Here is a 24399-nt window from a genome sequence, read left to right on the forward strand (position 1 = left end):
ACTGCTTTCCTTTCAAAGAGTTCACATGTTCTTATCAGGCTGGTCACCTTCTCATCCCCTACCTGTTCTCTGTAGAAATTCTCAGCAAGGTTCCAAAGAGACCTGTTTATTTATGGAGTCAAAGCCCCAGAGAAAGAGGTGCAGAGGGTTTGATGGCTCCTCCTGGGAAGCAAAGGTAATCAAGAATGGAGCTGAGCTTGTAACCCAGCATCTTGGATGCCTATCCCAGGATATAACTTCTGAAACACCACCCTTTCTGTTGGGGCCAACTTTATTAGAGAAATCTGTTAATTGGGGGTTGGTGAGGGAGGAGGGATGCTAACATGATTTAACACTTGATGGACTCTGAAAAAAATAAGGAAGGACCTTTGAGCTTTAGCACATTCATCGTTCCACAGACACGTTACCAAAATAAATATATGCAACTATACTGTATGTGACACTCTGGGGCACAATAGCATAGACTTTGTGAAACAAAAAGGCATTTCTCCTGCTTCCAATGTGTCTCTTGTGGTGCCATTGTCTGATGCTAAGAACTCACATAATAACAAATAACAATGCCCCTATGATGGGGGGGAAGACTTGATTTGGCATCAGCAGTGGTGTTTTCCATGGGAATGATGGCGGGGGCTGTGGCTGACTGTGGGAATAGTGCAAATCAGCAATTTTTGGAGATGTTCTTCAAGCCATTGTTTGTTTTGGCTTTGGTCGGATCTGTGGCCCAGCTTGAAGATTCCCACTGGTCTTTCTGAAGCTTGCAGATCTATGACAGATGAAACAGGGATAAATTAATAATGACAAAACACCCTACCCCACCCTGGCACTCATGTGTGGGGTGTGCCTATCTTGGTGCGTGTGTATATACATACATGCAGGTCACAGTACTGTATATGTGCACATTTGGCCCATGCCTCCACCGGGGAATTAAAGAGGGACCAAGGTTTTCTCCGGGGTTAGGTGGTTCGTCATCTCACTATCATCTTTCATCTAGGACAAGGGTGATCAGTTTTTGCAAAATGGCATTGGTTAAAACTTGTTTGAAACTGTACTTCCTAAAATCCTTAGACGTTTATAGACTTTTAAGCATGAGTAACTCAGATTGTGGTTCCAATAGAACAAATAGTAAGTAATTGTTCTGATGATGGAAGTAATTTATCCCACAGCTTTTTTTTTTTTTTTTTTTTTTTTTGCGGTACGCGGGGCTCTCACTGTTGTGGCCTCTCCCGTTGCGGAGCACGGGCTCTGGACACACAGGCTCAGCGACCATGGCTCACAGGCCTAGCCGCTCCGCAGCATGTGGGATCTTCCCGGACCGGGGCACGAACCCGTGTCCCCTGCATCAGCAGGCGGACTCTCAACCACTGCGCCACCAGGGAAGCCCCCCACAGCTTTTAGGATCTTCTCCTCTACCCTAGCCAAAGGATGCAGAGATCAATCAAGATGGAAAATGAGCAGAGTATGTGTAGTATGATTATATTATGATCCAAACTGTGAATATATTGGCTTTAAAATGCCAAATACTGATTGTTCCTGTCATATCAGCAGCAGGTTATTATAGACTACAAATACACAGGACTTTGGTGAGGGTGTGTGTATTCTGTTTTACACAGTGAGTGTTTTTACAAAGAAATGTACTTTCATTTTTTTCAAAAAGTTTCCATTTCCAGGAAAAGTCTTCCTGACAAACGTGTGTGAAGCTGACTCTAAGCAGGGTGGCTGGGTTGCACAACTCCAGGGGGCAGCATTCACTGTGTCTTCTAAGTAAACGGTTTCCCTGGAGGAAAACTCCAGGTGACCTCGCAAGTTGACAATATTTAGGTGGGCTTATTGCAGATATGTTTTCCAACAAAGTGCAGAAGAGTCTTGTTTCTTGCAACTTATTTCCCCCCTTAGCTGCAGGTAGGGGACTCAGGCTCTTGTCTGGGTCTATACTGGAAGCAAAAGATCTTACTATGGGCCAGGCAGTGTACTAAGTGCAGATATAATTTAATCAGCACACGAATCTTATCAGAGGTTTCGTGGATGGGGAAACTTAGGCCAAGGGCAGTTATAGGACTCACCCAGGCACACACGCAGTCTGTGTGCAGCAGAGCTGGGACTTGAATCCTTCTCTGTGGCACTCCCAAAGGGCCCTGACTCCCACCATCCTTCCCGGGCCTGGAGAGCATCCATGGTTCCTGCAGACTCTCACTGGGTCTGCAGTAGCAGCGAAACAATGTCAACTGGGGCAGGGGTCTTCAGAACCAAAAGGTGGAATTCAGCTGGGGTAGGGGTGGGAGGTTCCTTGGCTGCCACTTCTGCCTTTCTGTCAAATAAAAGAGAGCCAGGTGTGGAGGCACCCTACTGTGAGCTTTGCACAGCCTGGACTACGGCTGGGAAGAGGAGTGTGGGGAGAGATGCTTACACCTCCTCCCTCTTCCTGGAAAATAACTTTGCATTCGAAGGGAGAAAGAAAGAGTGAGTAAATCTGTAACTGGGATTTGGTGGCCTGGGGATTTCATTTGGCCCCGTGAAGGTAGATGCCCGTGCGTCTGTGAGTGAGTGAGTGAGTGAGTGTGCGTGCATTGGGGGAAGAGAACTTGAGGTCACATGTGACGATATTTTGGATTGGGCTTTTATTTTTTAAGTCATAGCAGCTCCCATTTGTTGGAAACCTACTATGTGCCAGGCATTGGTATTACTCTTACGTGAAGAAAAAAATAGCTTAGTAGTTTGTTTTTATGCCGGTGCGCTCACAGCCTTCGAGTATTTTTTTCCCATTCGTGTTTAAATCCTACGCTCTACAATGTGGTAAGATTTGGGTAGAGTCGGGGAGTGCGCGGGGACTGGCAGGGGGCGGTCCCTCCCTCGCTTGTCTCCACCTTTTATTTTGACCGGTCCGATGGCGACCGGCTCGCACTAGGACCCAGGCGCCAGAGCGCCTCCGTCTGTCCTGTAGGTTCATTCAATCTCCCATACACACAGACCCACTGCGAGACGGACACACACTCACACTCAGACACACAACTGCACGCAGCGAGGCTCGGGAAGTCAGGTCGCCTCCTCGCCTCGGCGCCTTCTTCGCTCCAGCCAGCCGGTTCTCCCCTGGGGCCCGGAGCTCGGCCGGGCCGCGCAGCCCCAAAACAGGACGAGCTCGGCGGACCCCGGTTCCTCCATGGGCAAACGCGGGCGGCCGCGCAAGGAGGCGCGCTGCGAGGGTGCGGGGCTGGCCCCCGCCGCGCCCCCGGCCGTGACCGCGCCCCAGCCCCCGGCCCAGCCAGAGGAGCTCGCGGGGGCCAAGCTCAGGTGCCCCTTCTCGGACATTTTCAACACCAGCGAGAACTCGATGGAGAAGCACATCAACACTTTTCTGCAGAACGTGCAGATTCTGCTCGAGGCCGCCAGCTACCTGGAGCAGATCGAGAAAGAAAACAAAAGTAAGTTTGGGGGCGCTGGCTCCTCCTCGGCGCCCGGCTCTTTCTTCCTCGCCCATTTGGGCGACCCCTGTCGCCTGCTTGACCCCCCTCCCCCAACACACACACATCCAGCCCTCGGCAGTAAAGCCGATGACACCGGAGAAAGGACACGCACGCACAAAGCTGCTAAAGATGTAACAAAGACGAGCGGGGGGAAGGGGGGGCCCTGTCGGTGCGTCCGTCTGTCCGTCTCCCAGAGGCTGGCAGGACCGCTGGGCCGAGGAGCGGGGGAGTGTTGTTGTTTGCTGACAACTGAGCCGAGAGCTCATCTCTTCGAGGTCGCCTTTCTTCCTTTTTTTTTTTTTTTTTTTTTCCGGAGCCTTCTCGGGCAGACAAGTGTTGTTTTTCTGTCGCTCGTTCCTGGGTGGGGTGGGGATTAGAAGCCGAAAGTTGGAAACTGTAGGCAGAGCTTAGCGGTTCCAGAAAGAAAACACACAGACACACACGACAACGATAACACCAACAACCAAACAGCCCTCCACGGCGTGGGCTCGGGCTGGCTCGGCTCTGCTTCTCCCTCCTGTCTACTTTGCTTTTTCCTCTCCTCTCGCAGCAAGGCTGGGCTCAGGCCATCGCGTCCACGGATACAGTCCTCCTGCGCCTCTGGTGCCCTGTGGTTTCCTCACCGCCCCCCCCCCCCCCCGAAAGAAACAGGCCGGCAAAGCCAAGCACCGCCAGCAGCTCGCCCCGGACCCGCCGTCCTGCGCCCGGGAAACTTGGCGAGGGGGACGCAGCCAGAAGGAAACTTTGGGATCTCGCAGGAAACAATAGTTATGGAAGAAGGTGTAGGCTGTTATGTTCGTTTTTTTTTATTTTCCGGGATACGGCTCCCGAGTGAGCGCGCTGGGCGAGCAAGGCAAATGCCTTCCTCGTGGATTTCTACTGTTCCCCCCCCACCCCAGATTCAGGTGGAGAGCGATGCTTGGGGGGGGGGGGTGCTGGGAGCCCCACCCCGGCCTGGCCTCCTTTTTGTATTTGTTTGTTTCATTTTTGCCTCTGCCAACTGGGTCCCCCCATCCTCCCCAGGCAGTCGCTCAGCGCCGTTAACGGGGGCACGCGTGTGCGGCGTTTCCAGCACGGTCCTCACAAATAATAGCCGCGAGAAGGGCGAAGGGGCCGAGGAATATAGACCGACAGAGTAGAGAAAAGCAGGCTGTTTAATCTGTCCGAAGAAGTAGGAAGATCAATGAGATGAGAGAGAGAGAGAGAGAGAGAGAGAGAAAGAAAGAAAGAAAGAAAGAAAGAAAGAAAGAAAGGGTCCGATTGCAACGTGTCAGATCTTGCAACCTACTCCCCCCTCCCCCAAACACAACAACAACCCTCAAACACAAAAACACCTTAGCTGACCGACACCCCAGGCCTTCGGGGTTAAAGTAACCGTGTGATGGCAGCGAAATCGTGCAGTAGCTTAAGGCAAAAACAAGGATTTGTGTAGCGTGGTCGGTGGTGCGTTCTTTTCTTCTCTCCTGTTTTCTCGGAGTGCCTGGGTTGCGAGAAAGGCGCATCGTCGGCCGTGTAGCTGAATGTTTGCGATTATTCACGGGTTTTTTTGGGGTGGGGGCAGTGTGCATTCGTCAGTAGGGTAGTTTCTGAAAAGCCAGAGCTGGTGGGGAGGTGGGGGAAGACGTGGTTTTGTTTGGTGTGTTCGCTTTTGTTGGAGGGGGGAGGGGCGTGATTTCTTACGTTATCCCCGGCCCGGGTGCCCTGTTCCCCTGAGTCTGTCCCGTGGCGCCGGCTCTGGCCGGGGGTGCACCCAAAGAGGGCACCTTGGCAGTGTGTGGCAAACCTGGTTGGCCCCCTCCGCCCGCCTCTACAGAAGGGTGTACTAAACAGGCTGCCGGAGCTTCCACCGCATCCCTCGCCCCCCGCCCCTCGCACTCGCAGACAATCGGAGACCTCTGCTCCCCACCTCGCCGCCCCCACCCTCGCTCCCCCGGCCGCCTCGGCCGCCTCAACCTCCTTGTTTACCGGTGCCGGGGCTCTGGCGTGGCCACCAGTCACGTAAGCAGAGGGCCGGGCGCGCTGGGCCGGGCTGCCCCGCACCGGGCGGGCCAGCGGCAGCGGAGCCAGGCTCCCGAGACCGTGGAAGCCAAGGGGCTTCCTCCTGGTCCCTTTCCCGAGGCGTCCGCGCTGCAAGACCCCGAGAGGGGCTCGGGAACCTGGGCACCCCAATCGAAGTCAACTTCGTGTGCGTAATCAGCCCCTCGGCCCCGCTGCCCCCCTCCTTCGGCCGGCTCCCCGCGGGAGTATTTTTAGCTCTCTTGCCTCTTTTCGCAGCCGCTGTTTGGCTCAGCATGACGTGATGCCAGCGGCCCCCAGATTTCCCCGAGAGCGGGAACTCCGCTCGAGGCCCTTGCCCCCTCCCCAACAGCTCACGCAGGCGAGGGTGACCTCCAGCAAACTATGGGGCGACCATCCGCAGGGCCCTCTATTATCTCCCCTTAAAATTGGAGCGGCCCACGGAGGCCACTTTATTTTCCCCACTCTCGCCCCGCCTCCCGCCCAGTCTCGGTCTCCTAGTACGGAAAACAGCGGGCCCTACATCTGCCTCATTTTATTAGGGGTGCTTCTTCGCGCTGGCGGCGCTCGCCGTTGTTTTCTGCTCGCTGCACACAATGCCTGCGCGTCACGGCGGTCCGCGTGTGCACAGCAATAACGCGAGTCGGGGGGCGGGTCGTGCGTGCGTCGGGTTCGGGCACTGAGGGTCCCTCCGCGCGCGCAGGACTTGTTTTGCTTCAGAGCCCCGCTTTCCGAAACGCTTACATCATTCAGTCGTTGGGGGAGGGAGGGGAATCTAGGCGTTCCGATAGGATTACAGCGTTTCTCAGGTCCCTGGTTTTTGGAAGGAAGCAAGGACCCTAGCTTTTTAATTATTTTTATGATTGGAGGGCGCCTCAAGTTTTGTTAGTTGGGCAAGGTTTTTTTGTTTGTTTGTTTTCTTAGGTCACTACTGCAAAGGGCATTACTGGCCGGCTCAGGTGCACAATCTCCCCGCTTTCATTTCAGCCAGTTCTCCTGTAATCACTTGATCTCAGTTTCTCCGCCTCCTCCTCTTCCCCCTCCCAGCTAGAGACACATGGTTTCCACATGGAGACAAACTTCTTTCCTCTGACTGGACTTGACCTAGCAGCGTCGCTCAGCCAATCGGCAGCTTCAGCTTCCTCTGACGTCACGCGTTGCTGAGGCCAGAGACTGGGGGGTGGAGCCAGGAGGCAAGCCAGAAAATCACGGGGAGCTCTAGTGTGGCCAGCTGGTACGGTCCCTTCTTAAAGGGACGCTCTTCACCCGGGTGTTGAGCCTCAATTCTCCATTTCGGGTTCTGTGAGACATTCTCGAAATGCACCGATAGGCCCTGGTCACGAGTTTACACGTTCCGCTTTTACCGTTTGCAAAGTATTTACTTGGCAGGAGCTTGCCTTATTTTCCATTGTCACCAGAGCTGCTTTTCATGGCATCTTTGAGGTTTCCGTACTAGGAGAGCTCACTGAGTGTACACACTACTGAATTATTCTCAGTATATATAATGAGTTTTCTTGGGGTGTTCAAATTAAGTCACTCAGTATTGACTGCTCTGTGCAAGGCAAGGATTGCTTAGGATATGCTGGTACATTCTCCCAAAGTTCCAGCTGATGTGAATCCCTGAGAATCTCAAATTAAAGGCCTCCAGAAATATTAATCATGGATACTGTGACCCTGTTATCACAAATTCAGAAATTATACATAAATAACCTCTGACATATCACCCATATCCATTTGGGGTCCAGTGGAGGGATAGCAATTTAGGACTGACTGATTAGTAGAAAAAATATGTACTTCCTGTTTTGGAAAAGGTTAAAAATGAAAGGGAATAAGAAAGAAATTCACAAAAGGGTGTTCTGTGCATAAAAGTTGTTCAGCAGGCAAGTGGAAGTTACTATAACCGGTAAGGTCTACAGGACAGAAAAGGGCTTCCCAGTCTGTAGGGAAGGTGACTTTGGGGCAATGCTTAAGATAGAAAAGAAAGATTAAATGGGAGTAGAAGCCATGGGTGGCTCTCTGGAGTGCATTACCTGGGTTTGAGGGTGAGGTGCTTTCCTAAGGGCATGGACAGGCCAAAGAGCAGCCTCTTCCTCCTGATAGAGTAAGCTGCTGCTGTGTGGTGTCATTTGGCCCTACCCTGCCTTCCTGACTTAATCTCCTCTGCTCCCGTCCAGCAGGTCCACCAGCAAGCAGGCTTTACAGTCATGCCTCTATGCTTGACTTAGACTCTTCCCTCTGTCTAAAATGCCCTCATTCTCTTACTCCCCTGGGGTTATCTGTGTCTTACCTACCCTTCAAAGCCTAGGTCAGTTCCCACCTCCTCCAGGAAACCTCCCCTGAATATTTCTTAAGTCAGGGTAGTTGAGAGAATGAAAGCTTTACAGTCACCCAGAGCAGGGCCCAAATTCCCCCTTCACTGCTTACTGGCTGTGTGACCTTGGGCACAAGTTACCTAACCTTTCTGAGGTTTCATTTCTTTTTTGTAAAACAAGGATAACAATAGCATCGGCCTCCTGCCATTGCTGAACAACTAACTGAGGTGCTCCATTTAAAGTACCTGGAATATAGTAGGTGCTCAATAAATAGTCACTTCTTTGAGCCTTGATAATCAGCAATTCTCTACTTGCTTGCTGTGCATTAGCTTTATCCTCACAGGGAGAAGATTAGCATCTTAAGGGAAAAGATCACTTACAGTATTTCAGTATATGTCACTGTTGCATAACACTGGGCATACGGTAGACAATATACATCCTTTGATTTGTTGGATTTGTCATTTACTGGCTATGGCACAGTGATCAGGTTTGAAGGCCAGGGGACACATGACAGACTTTCTGAAGACTTGGAGAAGAGTTGGAAATACTGATCTCTTCCAAGGAAGGAGGATGTCTCCCATTATCAATGCAGAATGCCCTTGGGCTGTAAAGACCAGGGCTTATAAGGAGATGGTAGGTCAGGCCTAGAGAGATGAAACTACATCAGCTGTGACCCTACAGACGGATCAGTTACTGGTTTAGAGAGCAGGAAACCAGCGCAACTTATGCTAAAATTGAGGGCTTTGGTGGCAACTAATGTTCACCTAGGTCACATTTCTGTACAGCAGGCATCTTATGATTCATTCATTCATTCATTCCACAAATATGTATTGAGCATGTACTATGTGCAATTGTTTTTTTTTCTGAAAACTCCATGGGTTGATTTATGATGGGAGTGGAGTGATGTACTTGTTTTTGGTGGAGTTATGTAAAGAGCGTTATTAAATCAGGCTTCTGTTTCCTCTGCATCCTAAATTATGTTCCTCAGAGTCAACTTTTTTTCCAGTTTTAAATATTATCTCTGCCCATAGGTAAATGCCAGAAATAGACTTTTGAGGATACTGTTGTGGCTTTCAGAGTCCCATATCTCCCAGGGACTGGGTAACCTGTGGAGGGAACCCAGGAAAAGCATCTGGACCTTGGGAAGTTAGAGAAGCTGAATTGAGCCATTCCTGGTTTGGGAGGTGGGGGTCGGGGGGAGCTCTACGAGATCCAAGGCAGAACAACAGCTGCTCACCTACCTGCCCTCTCTGACCAAAACACTGTCCCACTGATGGACCTAGAAATGGGGGTTTTCATCTGAGGATGGCTGGCAGAAGTCTGGGGGTACAGCTGAAAGAAATGAAGAGGGTGCCAGCATGCGGTGGCAGCAGCAACTAATTGCATTGTATAATGTCAACACTGGCAACTATTTATCGAGCACTGACTATACTTGGTAAAGAATGGGGCTAAACATGCGTTATCTCCTCCAATCTTCACAGCAACCCCATGGCATATGCACTTCTATTACCCCCATTTTACAGAGGGGGTAACCAAGGAACAGGGAGCTGGGTAACTTGCCCAAAGGTCCCAAGGGTTAATAATGGCAGAGCTGAGTTTTGAACCTAGGCCTCTGATTCGACTGAGCCTACAGTTTTAACCATAGATAGGTGTATGAATTTTCCAGCCAAGGAATGAAGTCCAGAGAGGTGAAATGACTTGCTCAAGGTCACCCAATAATCTGAAGCAGAGCAGGTGTTTGTAACACCCTGTTGATTGTCCAGGGTCTTTCTGCACACACTCTGCTTAGAAAAGGTTTAGAAGTGAAGCTGGAGACAGAAGAGCCAACCAGAGAGATTTTGTTTTTGTTTTTCAGAGTTGTTCAACTCTGCTGGCCCTCACTCAAGTTTAGGCTCCTAGGAAACACTGCCCCCCTCCTACTGCCTTTCCCAAGTCTGTCCTCTGGACATATTAGAGGACTTGGGGCTGTTGCTATGGTACTAGGGCCAACAGCAGGTTCACCAAAAGCTGGGTCTTTTGCCTTTTTTAAAAAAGCCTGGCCCTGCAGCAATGAATTGGCCACAAAGATTTGCATCAGTCATTGTGGCTTGTTCTGTTTTAGATCCCCCTGCCTCCCTACCCCACCCCCTCTTCCCTACCACCACCACTTTCTATAAATACAGTTGGATAAATATTGATTTAAACTGGGTTTCTGGAGGAGAAGCCCATGGTTGCCCTGCCTTGGTCTTCACTTAGATACCACCAGTATGCCAGGCCTGACACACCTAACCCCTGATAGCGCTGGCTTCCAAATGACCCGTTTAGGGGAGGTGACTTGTGGTTTTTGAGTTAAAAAAGAGAGAGAAAGAAAATGAAGTATAAAAAGCAATAACCCAGCAAAAAATGGGAATCTTCCTGCAGAATGAATAAAGGCATATTCAGCAGGAAGACATGGGGGAAGGTTTATGGTAGCCTGGCCTTCTGAACCAGTTCTCTTCCCTTTCCCATTCTGCCTTCCACTCCCCTTTTGGGTTGTGTTCTAAAGGAGGCAGGTGGTAAGACGGAGCATCAGGGCCAGAAGGAGCCCCAGAGGTCACAGAGCAGCCATCATCCTCACTATATAGACGGGGAGGCCGAGGCCCAGAGAGGGACAGTGGCTTACCCAAGATGACACAGGAGAGGCAGAACCAGGTCCTTCTGGGCTGTGTTCCCTGCCGCCTGAGAATGGGTCCCAGGCAGAGCCCCAAACCGGGCTTTTGTTTTACAAGTCAGGTGCTCATAAAGTCAGCAATTCTCAACCCTGGTTTAGTGATCACAGGGTGTGTCCGGTTATTGCAAAGGTCATTGCAACATTCTCAATAGTCTCTCAAAATTGAGCTAATTTGAATTCACCATTTAGAAGAAATATTTTCTTTTACATTTAGGGTGGGGGGAGTGGGTGGAGCCCGAAGGCGATGACAGTGAGAGGATGGCTACCCAGCCTTAACCGAGGAGGAGGAATTCAAGTCTTCCCAGAGGGGCCTCCTTCTGGGGGTGGAGGGTGGAGCTTTGGCTCACACTGGAGAGAAGCTTCAATTCCGCAGGGAGAGACACCTGCTCTCTGGCTCTTCTGCTAAACTAAAGGGAAGTAATTTTCTCGATACTGTTGTCCCTGAGTGGCCTGGCTGGAGGTGTTAAAACTGTCAGCAGCTGACTTGATCTCTCCGGCCAAAACCAGTGGGCATTTGCCACCATCCTCCCCAGCTGGAGGTTCCTTCTTTGCTTCCTCATCTTGGCAGAATGCTGTACAGGGCCCCTTGCTTGTGAAATATTTTGAAAGTTCAGGTGACCCTTGTTTTGAGCAATACATCTCCAGGAAATATATGTAAATAGGATCTCTTTTTTAAAAATTTAGGTTAGAGAACCTTTCTTTAAAAGGCCCCTGTGGCAAATAATTTTATCAAATGTGGAATTATATTGCATGCCAGGAATTCTCCCTAAATGTGTTCTGTGAGTTTGTTCATTCATCTATCCATCAAACTGGTATTTAAGGGGTACACACTGCTTTATGTCAGGCTCTGTGCTAGGACCTGGAAGTACAGTTTCCTGCCATCATGGAGTTATACTCTATTGCAGTGCCAGATTTTAGAAATTCAGTTGTCTTAAAGTAAACCCCAACAATGTGGGACTGCATCTGACTTGGGCTTTGTGTCTTTGGTTCTAGCCATCATTACAGATAGAACAAAAATGTATGCCGGGCTTCCAAAAAAAGGAATAGTCCCTCCCCTCCCTGCATGCACCCTGCCACCCCCCAGCCTGGTGTTTAAAATCCTTTGTGTTTTGTGTTTATCCTTGTAATATTTACAGATCTGACTCTTTTTTTTTTTTAAAGCTGCCTGAGCTTAGGAAATCAAGTACCGTGTAAGCAACCTTGTAAATAAGCACATTCCACTCCTAGTTCTTTACAGACGGGGGCACTCTGCACTTGGAGGATTGTCCATAGCAGTGCTCCTACCAAGCCTGCTCTCCCATACAACATGCCCTTGGCCTCATACCTCTAATATCCAACTCCAGTGTCTGCCAAGGAAATTTAAACACAGCAAAATTAGAAAGATAAACACAGTGTCCTGAGGGAGAGAAAGATTGGGAAGTTTAAAGCTAATAAAAGGGGATTTGGATTACCTGCTATTGGAGATATTTTACTCCATGTCTTTATTGCCATTAGCAAGGATACTTGAATAAAGATGATTCGGGACTATTTTAATACTGTTGTACTAAAATGGAGGGCGTGCCCAGGGCTGCTCTGTTTTTGGCCATGGGTGGCAAGTGTAAGCACATGTGGCCTTTGTTTTTATTTCTACAGGGGCCCAGAACTTCCTAATGATGTCCCTGTGTTATCTCCCTCTTACCTCCACCACACCTGACCATCTCTACCATATTTCTTGACTCCCAAGACTCTGAGTACCTTGCATGCAACTTTCTTTCCTTTTTTCCACCAGCTGTAAAATTTCTAACACCTGTGAGGAGCCACGCACTGTGCTTGTTGCTTCCAAAGTGCAGTATGTATGGTCTCCAGTTCCAGTTCTCTATTCCAGTGCAAGTGACAGACAAATAGAGAACAGTAAATAATACTTGCCTGTGTCCTGCGAGTCTGATAGCCTGTCCCCAAGGAGGCTGCTGACAAATACAATGTTGTCTCTGTTTTCCAAAGGCATAGTGATAATGGTGCCCTTTTACTGAGCAGTTACTATGTGCCAGCACAATGCTAAGTGCTTTATATTAAATCCTAACAATCATCCAACAGGAGGGTGCTGTCATTATCCTCATTTTATAGATGAGGAAAGCCAAAGCCTTAGCCTTAGCAAGGCTAACTAACTTTCCCAAGGCCACCTGCTAACAGAGAGTGGAGCTGAGACTCAAAACCAGGTTTTTCTTTCTTCCTAGGAGACTCCAGGACTCTGAGAGAAGTGTCAGAGAGCAAGAGGCAAGAAATGGAATCTGGAATGTTCGAGGTTCAGGCTGAGGGTCCCCTTGGGAATGCCTCCCTGGAGCGACTTCCTTTACTTCCCACTCATCCTAGGGCAGAGAGAGGGCAGCCAAAACCTTCTGGGACTCTTTAGGCATTGACACTGAAGCCAGATAGGGCCCTTTTTTCTGGAAGGCAATGGTCTAGGGTGTTGCCACTTGCCCTTGCAGTGCCACCTTGCCCAGCACCCCCTGGGGAACTCACCCAACCAGTAGGGCTCCTGATACTCTGGATGCTACAATGTCAAGGGTGTGAATCCACACCCTGTCAGGCTCTACTAGGTTTCCAGAAGGCACTTGAGCTTGTAGGGCAACTGGTCTGGCCCGTGCTTGGCAAGTGTGAGCCGCACAGATGAGCTTTAGGCCCTGGCTGCCACCTTGCCAGTGTGGGCCAGCTGGTTCTGGTCAAACGGCGTAGGTCCAACCTCTTCCGCTCCTCCATCGAGATCTAGGAAACAAGAGTGATCTTAAATATAACTGGGTTCATGTCATTTATTTGGTTAAAGCCTTTCAATAGTTTCCTTCCTATCTCACTTAGAATAAAATCCATATTCCCTGCATGGCTGTCACCCTTACTGTTTAACCTGAGTGTGGTCTGAAGATGGGTAGCCCTGGTGTCTCCTGGGACCTTGTCAGAAATGGGACTCCCAGAGCTGCTGAATCCAAATCTCCATTTTAGCACGATTCGCAGGTGATCTGTGCGCTCATTGAAGTTTGAGAAGCTGGCCTAGACAGCCCTTGTGATTGCCCCAATCCCTCTACCCACCTAAAGCTACCCCCCATCTCATTTATTTTTTATCCCTTATCCTACTTATCACGGTTTACAATGATTTTACTTGCTTATCATCTGTCTATCAGGCTAGAATACAAGCACCGTGAGGACAAAGACCACAAGCAGTTTTGTTCATTGTTCTCTTTAGCATCTAAGTTAGTGCCCAGCATGTAATGGAGGATTAAGGAATATTCGTTGAACGAATGATGAGTTCTCTGCCTTTAACCTTCTGACCTAGTGTTTATCAACAAGGGAGCTATTGATGAGACAGTTCTTCTTGAGCAGATTCATCTGGAATACTGCAGGATTTAACATCCTTGGTTCATACTCACTAAATGCCAGTAGAACTCCCCAGTCATGGTGACACTCAAGAAAGACACTCCTGGGCTTCCCTGGTGGCGCAGTGGTCGAGAGTCTGCCTGCCGATGCAGGGGACACGGGTTCGTGCCCCGGTCCAGGAAGATCCCACATGCCGCGGAGCGGCTGGGCCCGTGAGCCATGGCCACTGAGCCTGCGCATCCGGAGCCTGTGCTCCACAACGGGAGAGGCCACAACAGTGAGAGGCCTGCGTACCGCAAAAAAAAAAAAAAAAAAAAGAAAGACACTCCTACACATTTCTGAAGTCTTCTAGGTGGATGGTATTACGCCTGGGTGAGACCATTGCCCTAACCAATTTTGTCTGACCTTGTCTGACGGAACATACCCTGACGTATGCCGTGGGGTCCAAGAGTTGGGAGATCTAGGTTTGAATCCGTTTGCTACCTATGTGACCTTGGGCAAATCACTTAACCTTTTGGGGCCTCATCTGGGAAACAGGAATCTCAGAGGTGTGTAGAGGATTAAATGAACTGACTATACAAGTGGCACCACGCACATAGTTGGCTCTCATTATGTAGCAGCTAGGAGGCAAGTGGAGGCATGTTGTTCTAGGATCTCTGGAGAATCCCAGAATCCTAGAATCAGAATGCTGGAAATAGAAGTGATGGTGAGATCACAGACATCTTTGGCCAGGCAAAGGCCTGGTGTTTTATTCTAAATAGTGCACCTGAAGCTGAGAACTCAGCCACGAGGCAGCAGGGCTGGGTGTGTGATTTAGTGTCCAGGGCCTGGCTGGCCCTAAGAGTGACCTCCACAAGTTTCTGCCGCCTGGAAGGGAGTGGTGATGCCAAGGGGTGGTGAGGCAGGGCAACAGTAGGCAGGCTCCTGGCAGGGGAGGGAGGGTTACCCAGGGTTGTGTCAAGAATGTGGGGCATCTTCTTAGCAGCAGGGGAAGGCCTCTGGTAATATATTTTTTTAAGGCTTTAAAATCAAGTTGCATTTAACTTTGAAAGAATAGGTCATTGCATCCAAAACCTGATAAGTGCAACAAAAAATTACAGTACATTCTTGCTTTTGAATATAGGTGGCAAACATTCTAAACAAAATATTAACCCATGGAATGAGCAGTTTTAAAGAACAACATACAATGGCTGACCAGGATATATGCCAGAGATGGCTGAAAGTCACAAAATCTATCAGTATAAATGATTATAACCACAAATTAAAGGAGAATAATACATGACTACAGCAACACATGATGAAATGTCATTTGAGAAAAAGTATTCGGGAGGCATTCCTAATGAAGGAAGCTACTCCCATACAACAGAGATCATTTACCTGTGCTGGTCTTTTAATTAAAGTGATGTAGCGAGGTTGGGCCCATGGCTTGTGGTCATCACCAGCAGAGGAGTTGATTCTTCCCTTTCCTTAGGGAAGAATGAACCTTGAACAGAAGATGAAACAGAACAGGCTTTGGATCCCTTTGGAATGTAACTTGATCTAGATATTTAAAGGAGAGGGTCTCCATAAATTTAAAAGACCAGAAAATGTATTCCACTTTATTTATCTATTTATTTTTTTATTTTTTTATTTTATTTTTTATAAATTTATTTATTTATTTGTTTGTTTTTGTTTTTTATTTTTTGGCTGTGTTGGGTGTTGGTTGCTGTGCGCAGGCTTTCCCTAGTTGCGGCTAGCCGGGATACTCTTTGTTGCAGTGTGCGGGATTCTCATTGTTGTGGCTTCTCTTGTTGCAGAGCATGGGCTCTAGGTGCGCGGGCTTCAGTAGTTGTGGCACGTGGGCTCAGTAGTTGTGGCACATGGGCTTAGTTGCTCCATGGCATGTGGGATCTTCCTGGGCCAGGGATCGAACCCGTGTTCCCTGCATTGGCAGGCAGATTCTTAACCACTGCACCACCAGGGAAACCCCATATTTACCTATTTATTTTTAAAACCACAAATCAACTAGAAAAAGAATTATGGAGATGGGTAGAGAGCACAGGATGAGAGTCTGTAAGACTGAGTCCTAACCCTTGCTCCATCAGTTTGATAGATAACTGTGTGACCTTGGTAAGTTACCATACCTCTCTGAGCCTCAGTATTTTCATCTGAAAAATGGAGGCTGGATTGAGGAATAAGCTTAACGATACAAACTTCTATGAAACAAACCATGAAATGTTATTTGGGGGAACATTCACTTGGCATGGCCCTAGCAAGATCCTCCTGCATACTTTATCAGTTGCACCCCCAAGTGGGGTGCTCTGGGGTAAGCAAGAGTCTTACATGTGCATATTAATTGAGTCCTGCAATGCAGATTTCTTCTTGGATCCAAGTTAATGCAAAAAAGAAGGAAGAGGACATTCGAGAGATTAACACATCCCTTATAATCACCGAAATAGGCTGCTGTTATAAGGGCCATTTAATAAAATGTAAGAAGCCCTTTTCTAAGAGGGAAGAGATAGGCCAGGATGGAAGTCAAGTGCAGCTGTTTGAGCCTCTGCCAGTGGCCTGATCTCACCAGAAAACCAAAGTTAAAAAACAACAAACTTCCAGATTCAGCGATCTCAGATTAACACTGCCTCCCCCTGCTGTTTCCTCCACCCTCATGTCCTTTCTTTCCCTTTATCCCCAGCTCAGGCACCTGGGTCGCGGTGCTTTTCCGTGTGGTTGGGATGTCAGCCGGCAGCCCTGGAGACTGGAGCCCTGGGAGGCGGCAGCTACCTCTCGGGTTTAGCATTACGTCATCCCTTCTAGACCCAAATTTATCTCGGCTGCACACAGACCCGCAGCTCTGAGCTGCTGCTGACTCGAGGAGAGCTTACGCATGAAGTTAGGCAAGGCTGACTCACTGGGCAGAAGAAAAGGTTTTCTGCTGCTCTTCACGTTTCTGGGCTCCGAGGGGAGAGGCGAGGAGGAGGCTGCGGTTGTCATTTTGGGGTGGGGGATGGAAAGATGTATAACTGTTAACAGTTCTTACTTAGGAGCTCAGGACTTACCCTCCCCTGTTCCCACCCTTAAAGATAATTGCGGAAAACAGTGCCCTGCACAGTATACACTTTGCAGTTTCAGGGAAGTTCTCTTAAGCACCAGGTGTCACTAAGACAGTGACTTCGGACTTGCACCTTAACCTCGTGGCCCCTTCCCCTCTATTCATCTTTCCTGTCTTCAGAAACGATATAACACAGACCAGCCTCCTGCATTGTTCATGGATCTGCAGTAAATCATTTGAAAATTTATGTTGAGTAAACGGTGCAGGGAGAGGACCCCTAGGAATGGAGAGCTTTGCCGTGTTCTTCCAGAAGGCAGACTGTCCCCATCCAGGCTGTTTGTTACAGGGCTGGGGGACTCTGGAGGACTTTTTCCGTCTTCAAAAGAGACTCCCCTGAGTGAGGTACTTTAGGGGGAGGACAGAAGAACCAGAAACTATGGGTAAGATTCCAGGTTCTTTTGTCAGTAGACTTTGGAAGCCTTGCTTTTCCTCAGTTTCCCTATTTGTAGTGCAGATTGGATTCATCTGCCAATGAAAGGCCATGGCTGCCTCTGAGCTTCCCCAGGCTGGGCTGGTGCTGAGGGATGGTTTGTGGGTAGCATCACTCTCCCAAGGCTAGAGCCCCAGGCTTTGTGCTGTAGGAGGCCCTTGTGGCCAATGTCCATGCAAGAACTCTGGGAGTCAGCCGGAGCAGGTCATTTGCTGTTAGAAGAGGCTGGATATTTCTGTACAGAAACCAGTTCTTAACACTGCCCACCATCACCATCACCTTTTCTCTTCTTCAGCATATGCAGGTGGCCTTTTGATGATTCTCGCACTACTTTCCATCTCATCTCCCTCTTGGCCATGGCTTTAAGAGAAGGGTTGGTTAATTCATCTGGAGGTCAACTGTGAAAGGCCAGGCGTGTGCTCCAAGCATCCTGCTTTCTCTAAATAGCCTGCTAGGGCTTATGATGTATGGATTTAAACCCATCTTGAACACATGTGTATTTTCAGTTTGTACTTTTTTCCTTGACTGCATGTCACATGATTTACCTCCCATTGGGTAGAATTTTATTTGTTATAAAGCTACCTCTTTTAAGTTCCTGGGGTAGCCCTTGGCAATTTGTGATCTAAGTGTTAGAAATTTTCAACTTTATTAGAAACTTTCAACCTTATGTTTATTTCTACCCTCAACTTACAGATGGTCTGAGTGAACAGGTATTTTCTTTTAAATAATTCCATTCTTCCCCTATCCAACATGTCCCTTGTTGAATGTGGAGGGTGCTTGTTACCAACACCCAATGGGAAAGCCCAGATCTGGAGTGACCTAGCCAACAGGTGAAAAAGCACAGTTCCTGTTTCAAAGCTTTTACAAAAAAAAAAAAAATCTCGGGCTTCCCTGGTGGCACAGTGGTTGAGAGCCCACCTGCTGATGCAGGGGACGCGGGTTCGTGCCCCGGTCCGGGAAGACCCCACATGCCGTGGAGCGGCTGGGCCCGTGAGCCATGGCCGCTGAGCCTGCGCGTCCGGGGCCTGTGCTCCGCAGCGGGAGAGGCCACAACAGTGAGAGGCCCACGTACCACAAAAAAAAAAAAAAAAAAAAAAAATCTCCTGTGGCTTGTGAACATCTCTCATTTTGGGTCTCCCTGCATTTGATGGAACATCTATTTGGTTCTTAAATGTGGTGCCAAGTGTAATATTTAATAAGGCTGGTAGAATTTTGCAGATTTTGACCTCATTGGAAATCTTGTTCACTTTGGAAAAAAAAGGAGGGAGAGCATATTAAAATGCAGCATTAAGCCCATGACATTTTTGAGAGTAACATTTTCATTCTGAGATGGTTATTTTCTGCAGTAGCCACTGGAATGACCACAGGAAGTTCTCCCCTCACCAAGAGCCTCCTGTTATTCTGGATGTCCACCAGCAGGTTAAAATAATCAGGGTGGGGAAAAGTTATGGATGTTTATGCAATTCCCAGCTTGCTCCTAGAGCTTTCAACAGTTATGACCCTCTTGCCGTTCTTCGCCCTAGACCAGAGCTTCTCATTCAGGGGTGATTTTCTGCCCCAAGAGACACTTGGCAATGTCTGGAGACATTTTTGGTAGCCACACCTGAGTTGGTGGTGTGCTACTGGCATCTAGTGGGTAGAGGCCAGGGATACTGCTGAAAATCCTACAAGGCACAGGTCTCCAACCCCACCCCCAGTTAGGAATTATTCGCCGAAAATATCGATAATGCTGAGGTTGAGAAACTCTGGCCTAGACTTTGAGGACTTGGAAAGACGGTGATGGTGAGGGCAGCCATTGGCAGTCTTTTAATGTGGTCCTGCTGTCTTTAGCCTCTGCTTTCAGTTCCTGCTCTGTGGAGGAGAGCGTGAGAGGAAATGATCATCATAGCTTCCATTTATTGAGTGACATGTACTAAGTGCTGGAATTATTTAATCTTCACAATTAGCCCTGCTGACTACACACTCCTTGAGAGCAAGGCCCATCTCTGTTTATCTCATTACTGTACACATTATGTCTAGTACAGTGCCTGACACATGGCAGGCCCTCAATGTTTGGATAAATGGAGTAATTATATCTGATATAGATGTGAGGAAAATGAGGCCTGAAGAGTCCACACAACTAGTGTTAAGTAGCAGAGTCAGAACTTGAACTGAGCCTCATGTGACTCCAGCACCAAACCACTGAATTATATCCCTCACTTGCAGCACCAAAGAGGTTTTCTAGCTTCTAAGATCTCGAGGTTTTCTAGGCTTTTCCCGTCCTGAGGGAGGGGAAAGGAGTTTTAAAAAATAAGATTTAAAAAAAAAACAAAAAAAACACTACCTCTCTGTGAAAATTGAGGTGGAAGGAAGAAGGGCCTTATGGGAGCCCTCTCTGGCTCTGATAGGATCACCCCTTGTTCCTGAACAGGGATTTTTGGCTTTTCAAGTATTTATTCTGCACACGGGGCAACCAAGGCACACAAGTTACAGGAGAAAGTAGTAGTAGATAGAAAATTGGAGCGTGGCACTGCGGATCAAGCATGCTCCAGCTCCTAGGCGCCCGCCAGGAGTCACTGAGAAAAGGGCTCCCAGGGAGTAGACTCACAGTTCGCTCAAATCCTTCCCTCCGCGAAGCAAAGCCCAGAGAGCTTCTTAGTCTTTGCATCTGGGAGGTACAAGTTGAGCGGGACTACATCTCCCGGCGGCCATTGCAGAATTTGGCACGGCGCAGGCGCACTGAAGCGGCGTGCGCACTACGACTCCCGGCGTGCAGTGGGCGGGGCGGGACTACATTTCCCAGGAGGCAGAGGAAGGGGCGGGAGGGGGCGGGCCGCGGCGCTGCTCCCGCCCCTCCCCCGTGCTCGCGCGGAGAGGTAAACAAACCCCGCGCCGGCTGTCTGCTGAGCCGCGGAGGCGGCGGGGCGGCGGGGCGGCGGGGCGGCGGGGAGCGTGCCGAGCCGCGGCGGGGCTGGCCCGCCCGCCGCCGCACATGTCCCGGGGCGGTGCCGGATTGTAGCCGCCTGAGGCGCCTCCTGTCGGCCGGGGAAGGGAGCGCGGAGAGCCCCCTGTCGCCGCCCGCGGTGCCCATGGAGCAGGTGCGGATGATCAACGTGCAGCGCCTGCTGGAGGCGGCCGAGTTTTTGGAGCGCCGCGACCGAGGTAACGGCTGGACGCCGCCGCCTCCTCCACCGCCTGAGCCCGCGCACTCCAGCTCCGCGCAGGGAGTGCGGTGCGGCGGGTGAGGGGTGCGTGTGTGAGGAGGGTGCGTGTGTGAAGAGGGGGTGCGTTGTGAGGAGGGTGCGTGTGTGAGGAGGGGGTTGCGTGTGTGAGGGGGGTGCGTGTGTGAGGAGGGGTGCGAGTGTGAGGAGGGGGGTGCGTGTGTGAGGGGGTGCGTGTGTGAGGAGGGGGTGCGTGTGTGAGGGCTGCGTGTGTGAGGAGGGGGCTGCGTGTGTGAGGGGGTGCGTGTGTGAAGGGGGTTGCGTGTGTGAGGAGGGGGTGCGTGTGTGAGGAGGGGGGTGCGTGTGTGAGGGGAGTGCGTGTGCGAGGGGGTGCGTGTGTGAGGGGAGTGCGTGTGTGAGGGGGGTGCGTGTGTGAGGGGGTGCGTGTGTGAGGAGGGGTGCGTGTGTGGGGAGGGGTGAGTGTGTGAGGAGGGGGTGCGTGTGGGGGGGTGCGTGTGAGAGGGTGGGCATGTGAGTGGAGGGGTGCATGAGGCAGCAGGTATGTGAGGGGAGGAGTACCACTGGTGCGTGCGTGAGGGGGCACATGTGGGCGTGTGTATGTTAATGAAGGGGAGGAGACTGTCACCTGGGGGAGATGGAGAGAGGGGTCAGGCTGGACCTGGGAGCTGCCCTGAGTGGAGGTGGACCAGAGGAGAGGGAAGGAGGGTGTTGAGAGTGGAGGTGATCTGAGGACCTGGGAGGAAAGAGGATGCAAAGAACTGGAGGAAAGGACCGGGAGCAGTGCAGGTAGGGGTCGGGGAGACAAGGCTGAGTGCAAAGAAAGGGAATGCCTGCTGAAGAGCAGGGCGGAGGACAGACACTTGTGGCCAAGGGACCTCTTCGAATCTGAAGTGCGATGCGATGGAATCCCCTTAGGAATGGAGACTACGGGAGATGTAAAGAGACTGGGGTATGAAGAGTACAGCCCCTGGAAATGGTGTTGAGAGAAAATGTCCTCCTAAGACTAGGTGATTGAATTATTTGAAGTACACAAAAATGTGGGGCTTAGAGAGACACCTTCTAGAAGGGGGATAGTTAAAGGAAAAGGGATTTTGAGGCAAGTGAAATAATTTAGGTGAATGGTAATTGGTCTCAGAAATGAAGGTGTTTGAGTCAAGAATTCTTGGAGAAAAGGATTTTGGAGAGGAGGGAGAAGTTCCTTGGTTTAGAGGAGGTGTTGGTACACCTTCCAGGGGCGAGTTGGGTCTGTATATAATGTCACAGGATTGATGACCAGGCAAGGACTGGGAATTTTATCTTCCAACCAGAAAGAGTGGAAAAAATTTACCTCTTTTTCTTCTCTTGTTTTCAGCAACCTGTTACTGCAAGGACCTGACATCTGTAGATCCATGAATTCGGGTATATTCCTCTTATCATATCTTTTTTTCTTGCCATTTCTTTAGAGTGTGAACATGGCTACGCCTCAGCGTTCCCCTCCATGCCGAGCCCCCGGCTGCAGCATTCAAAGCCCCCACGGAGGTTGAGCCGGGCACAGAAACACAGCAGCGGGAGCAGCAACACCAGCACTGCCAACAGGTAGCAAGCTGGGGAGGTTTAGAAACGGCAGCTGGAGGGAGGGAGCACATACTCAGGCAGAAGTGCTGGCCCAACTGACCTCAGTTCTCTAGTACCGAGTCTAGAGCAACACTGAACGGCCAAATGGGTGTCTTTCCCACCATCCCTCGGGATTTGGCCCTTTTAAAATAATGAAGCCTCGGAATCATAACCTACCTTTGTGTAGAAGGGAAGAAATAGAATCTGGAAAGACAACTAAAGAAGTTCTTGCTGGGGATTATTAAGTGAAGATGTCTGTGACTGAGAGCGATAGTAAGTTCAGAGACCTGGCAGCATGTGTCCATGCTTGCAGCCACATGCTAAATGCAATCTTGGGCCAGCTTTAAACTTGGATGATCCAAAAATTTTTAAAAATCAGAAATAGCTCAGGCAGGATATAAAACAGAATCAAGGGTTTTGTCAAAGGAATAAAAATATTTAGGTAGAGTAGGAAGTTAGTGGGCACAGTCTATTTTTTTTTTGTTTAAGGATGATAAGATTGAATTGGGAGCTTTTAAAGGAAAATAAAACGGAAAAGAAAGAAGGTGCTTATTCTTCAATCAAAACAGAAACTTAGAAAATGCTTACTTGGCTGTACTCAGACATAGTTGACTTATATTTTTTTTGAAAATTTTTGGTAGTGTCTGGCTGTCTCTTCAGTGTTTTTGTTCTAGAGGGTCAGTGAATTCTAAAGATTCATCTCATATGAAGTTTTCAAAAGTCCAGTCTTGAAAGAAAGTCAAAATCAACAGATGCTTGCCTTTTCCATTGATAAAAGGAATTAAATGAGATCTTTTTTTCCAAAGTTTGGTCTAGAGAATGTAAGCATTCATTTTGGAGGGACACAGAGCAATCTCTGGGTAACTAAGTTTGCCTGAAGACTTTGGAGAGCTCCAGACAGGAAACTGGGTAACACTTGGGGAGGTGGATTGGGGAGGGAGCAGGAGTAGGGGCTCTAACTCATTGATGCAGCAAACCTGAGGTTCCCGTATATAACAGAGCTCAAAATGGTGGATCTTCCCACTCTGGATTACTGAGGCACATCACTAGGGTTCACTCTTCTTTCTTTGACTTATCTTCAAAGCTGTGTTTCCTTTATGGCTTCTTTTCTTCATTAAGACTACTCTGTGTATTTTAAACAATTTTAAAAATTATAACAGTCATTAGCCATAAGTGTAATATGCTGTATTTATGTTTATGTGTGGATCTAGAGCGTTTGTTGTGGTATGGTAGGTTTGGGATGAAAATACGTAGTATGATATGCAGCATTAAACAAAAAGTACACATAAATTTTCTTGCCCCTCACAGTTTCTCTGGTTAAGGTATCGTCAATTAAAACCTGTATTCAGGAATTTATGAGTTTTCCAATCCACGTGTAGATTAAAAAAAAATTTTTTTTTTAACTTTGAGACATGGGAGAAATACCAGGTAGGAAACCAAACGTGGATTCTGCCATGCTGCAAGTATTTATTGTTTCCTACTTTCTAGAAATCAAGTATATGATCTCATTACATTTTTTCTCTGTCCTTTACTGTCGTCATAGTAAATTGAGGGATGAACTACGTACTCACCAAGGTCCCGCCTTCCCCTGAAGTTCTGTGACACTGATTTATTGACAGTTTTAGAAATCAGTTACTATATCGGTTATTCAGTACACCACCCCATCATTGCAAATGTGACATTTTTACTAACAACTCAAGGATTATAGAGGTATAAATAAGATGTGTATTTCTAGATTTTACCAGTTATGTTACAGGTCATTAATGTCTTTGTCATCTGTTGACTTATACTTTGCTTAGCTTGGGGTTTTGACTAAGTGATGTTTCTCTTTCATGCTAGTGTTCTTGTCAGGATTCTACTATTGTGTGTGGGATGACATTGCTAATTACTGTGTATTTTAGCACAGCATGTCAGATAATTTGTAACACTACAAGTATGCCATGTTGTTCTTAGTACCCAAGGGAGAATAATTACATGTACATTGGACCACCTAAGACTAAGTAAAGTAATGTTTCATGGGAATATAAATAGTAAGAAAGAAAGAAAAAGAGAGAGAGAAAGAAAAAGAGATTTTAGGATATATTATCTCAAGGTCCACCCATGTGTGGGATTTAGGGTGGGGCCTTTAGATGAGAACTAGTATGTTAAAGTGGAACACTAGAAATTATTTCTCGTTACCATTTAAGATTTCTGCTTCATGGAGTAGGGAACCAGGGATCAAATTCTAATCCTGGGGTACTTGGGAGATAGTATTGTTGTTTCATTTGTAAGGGAGCACTGTAGACTCCCTGTTAACTTTAAGCCTAT

General features: G+C 48.7%; 1 protein-coding gene across 2 annotated transcripts in view; it reads left to right on the top strand.

Annotated features, from left to right (window-relative positions):
* Positions 1–3154: 3154 nt before the first annotated feature.
* The window catches only part of MXI1 (MAX interactor 1, dimerization protein), a gene marked incomplete at both ends in the record, with an annotated part of 96236 nt that continues 74991 nt past the window's right edge, over positions 3155–24399 (top strand). Inside the window, 2 exons of one of the 2 annotated variants that reach the window (XM_079722218.1) lie at positions 3155–3416; positions 21942–22074. In XM_079722218.1, coding sequence (XP_079578344.1) covers positions 3155–3416; positions 21942–22074 — 395 coding nt within the window. Of the gene's footprint in view, positions 3417–20399; positions 20480–21941; positions 22075–24399 lie in introns of those variants that run through there. The other variant, XM_079722219.1, reaches the window with a different exon arrangement.

Source organism: Hyperoodon ampullatus (assembly GCF_949752795.1).
Source record: "Hyperoodon ampullatus genome assembly, chromosome: 1".
Classification (NCBI taxonomy): Eukaryota; Metazoa; Chordata; class Mammalia; order Artiodactyla; family Ziphiidae; genus Hyperoodon; species Hyperoodon ampullatus.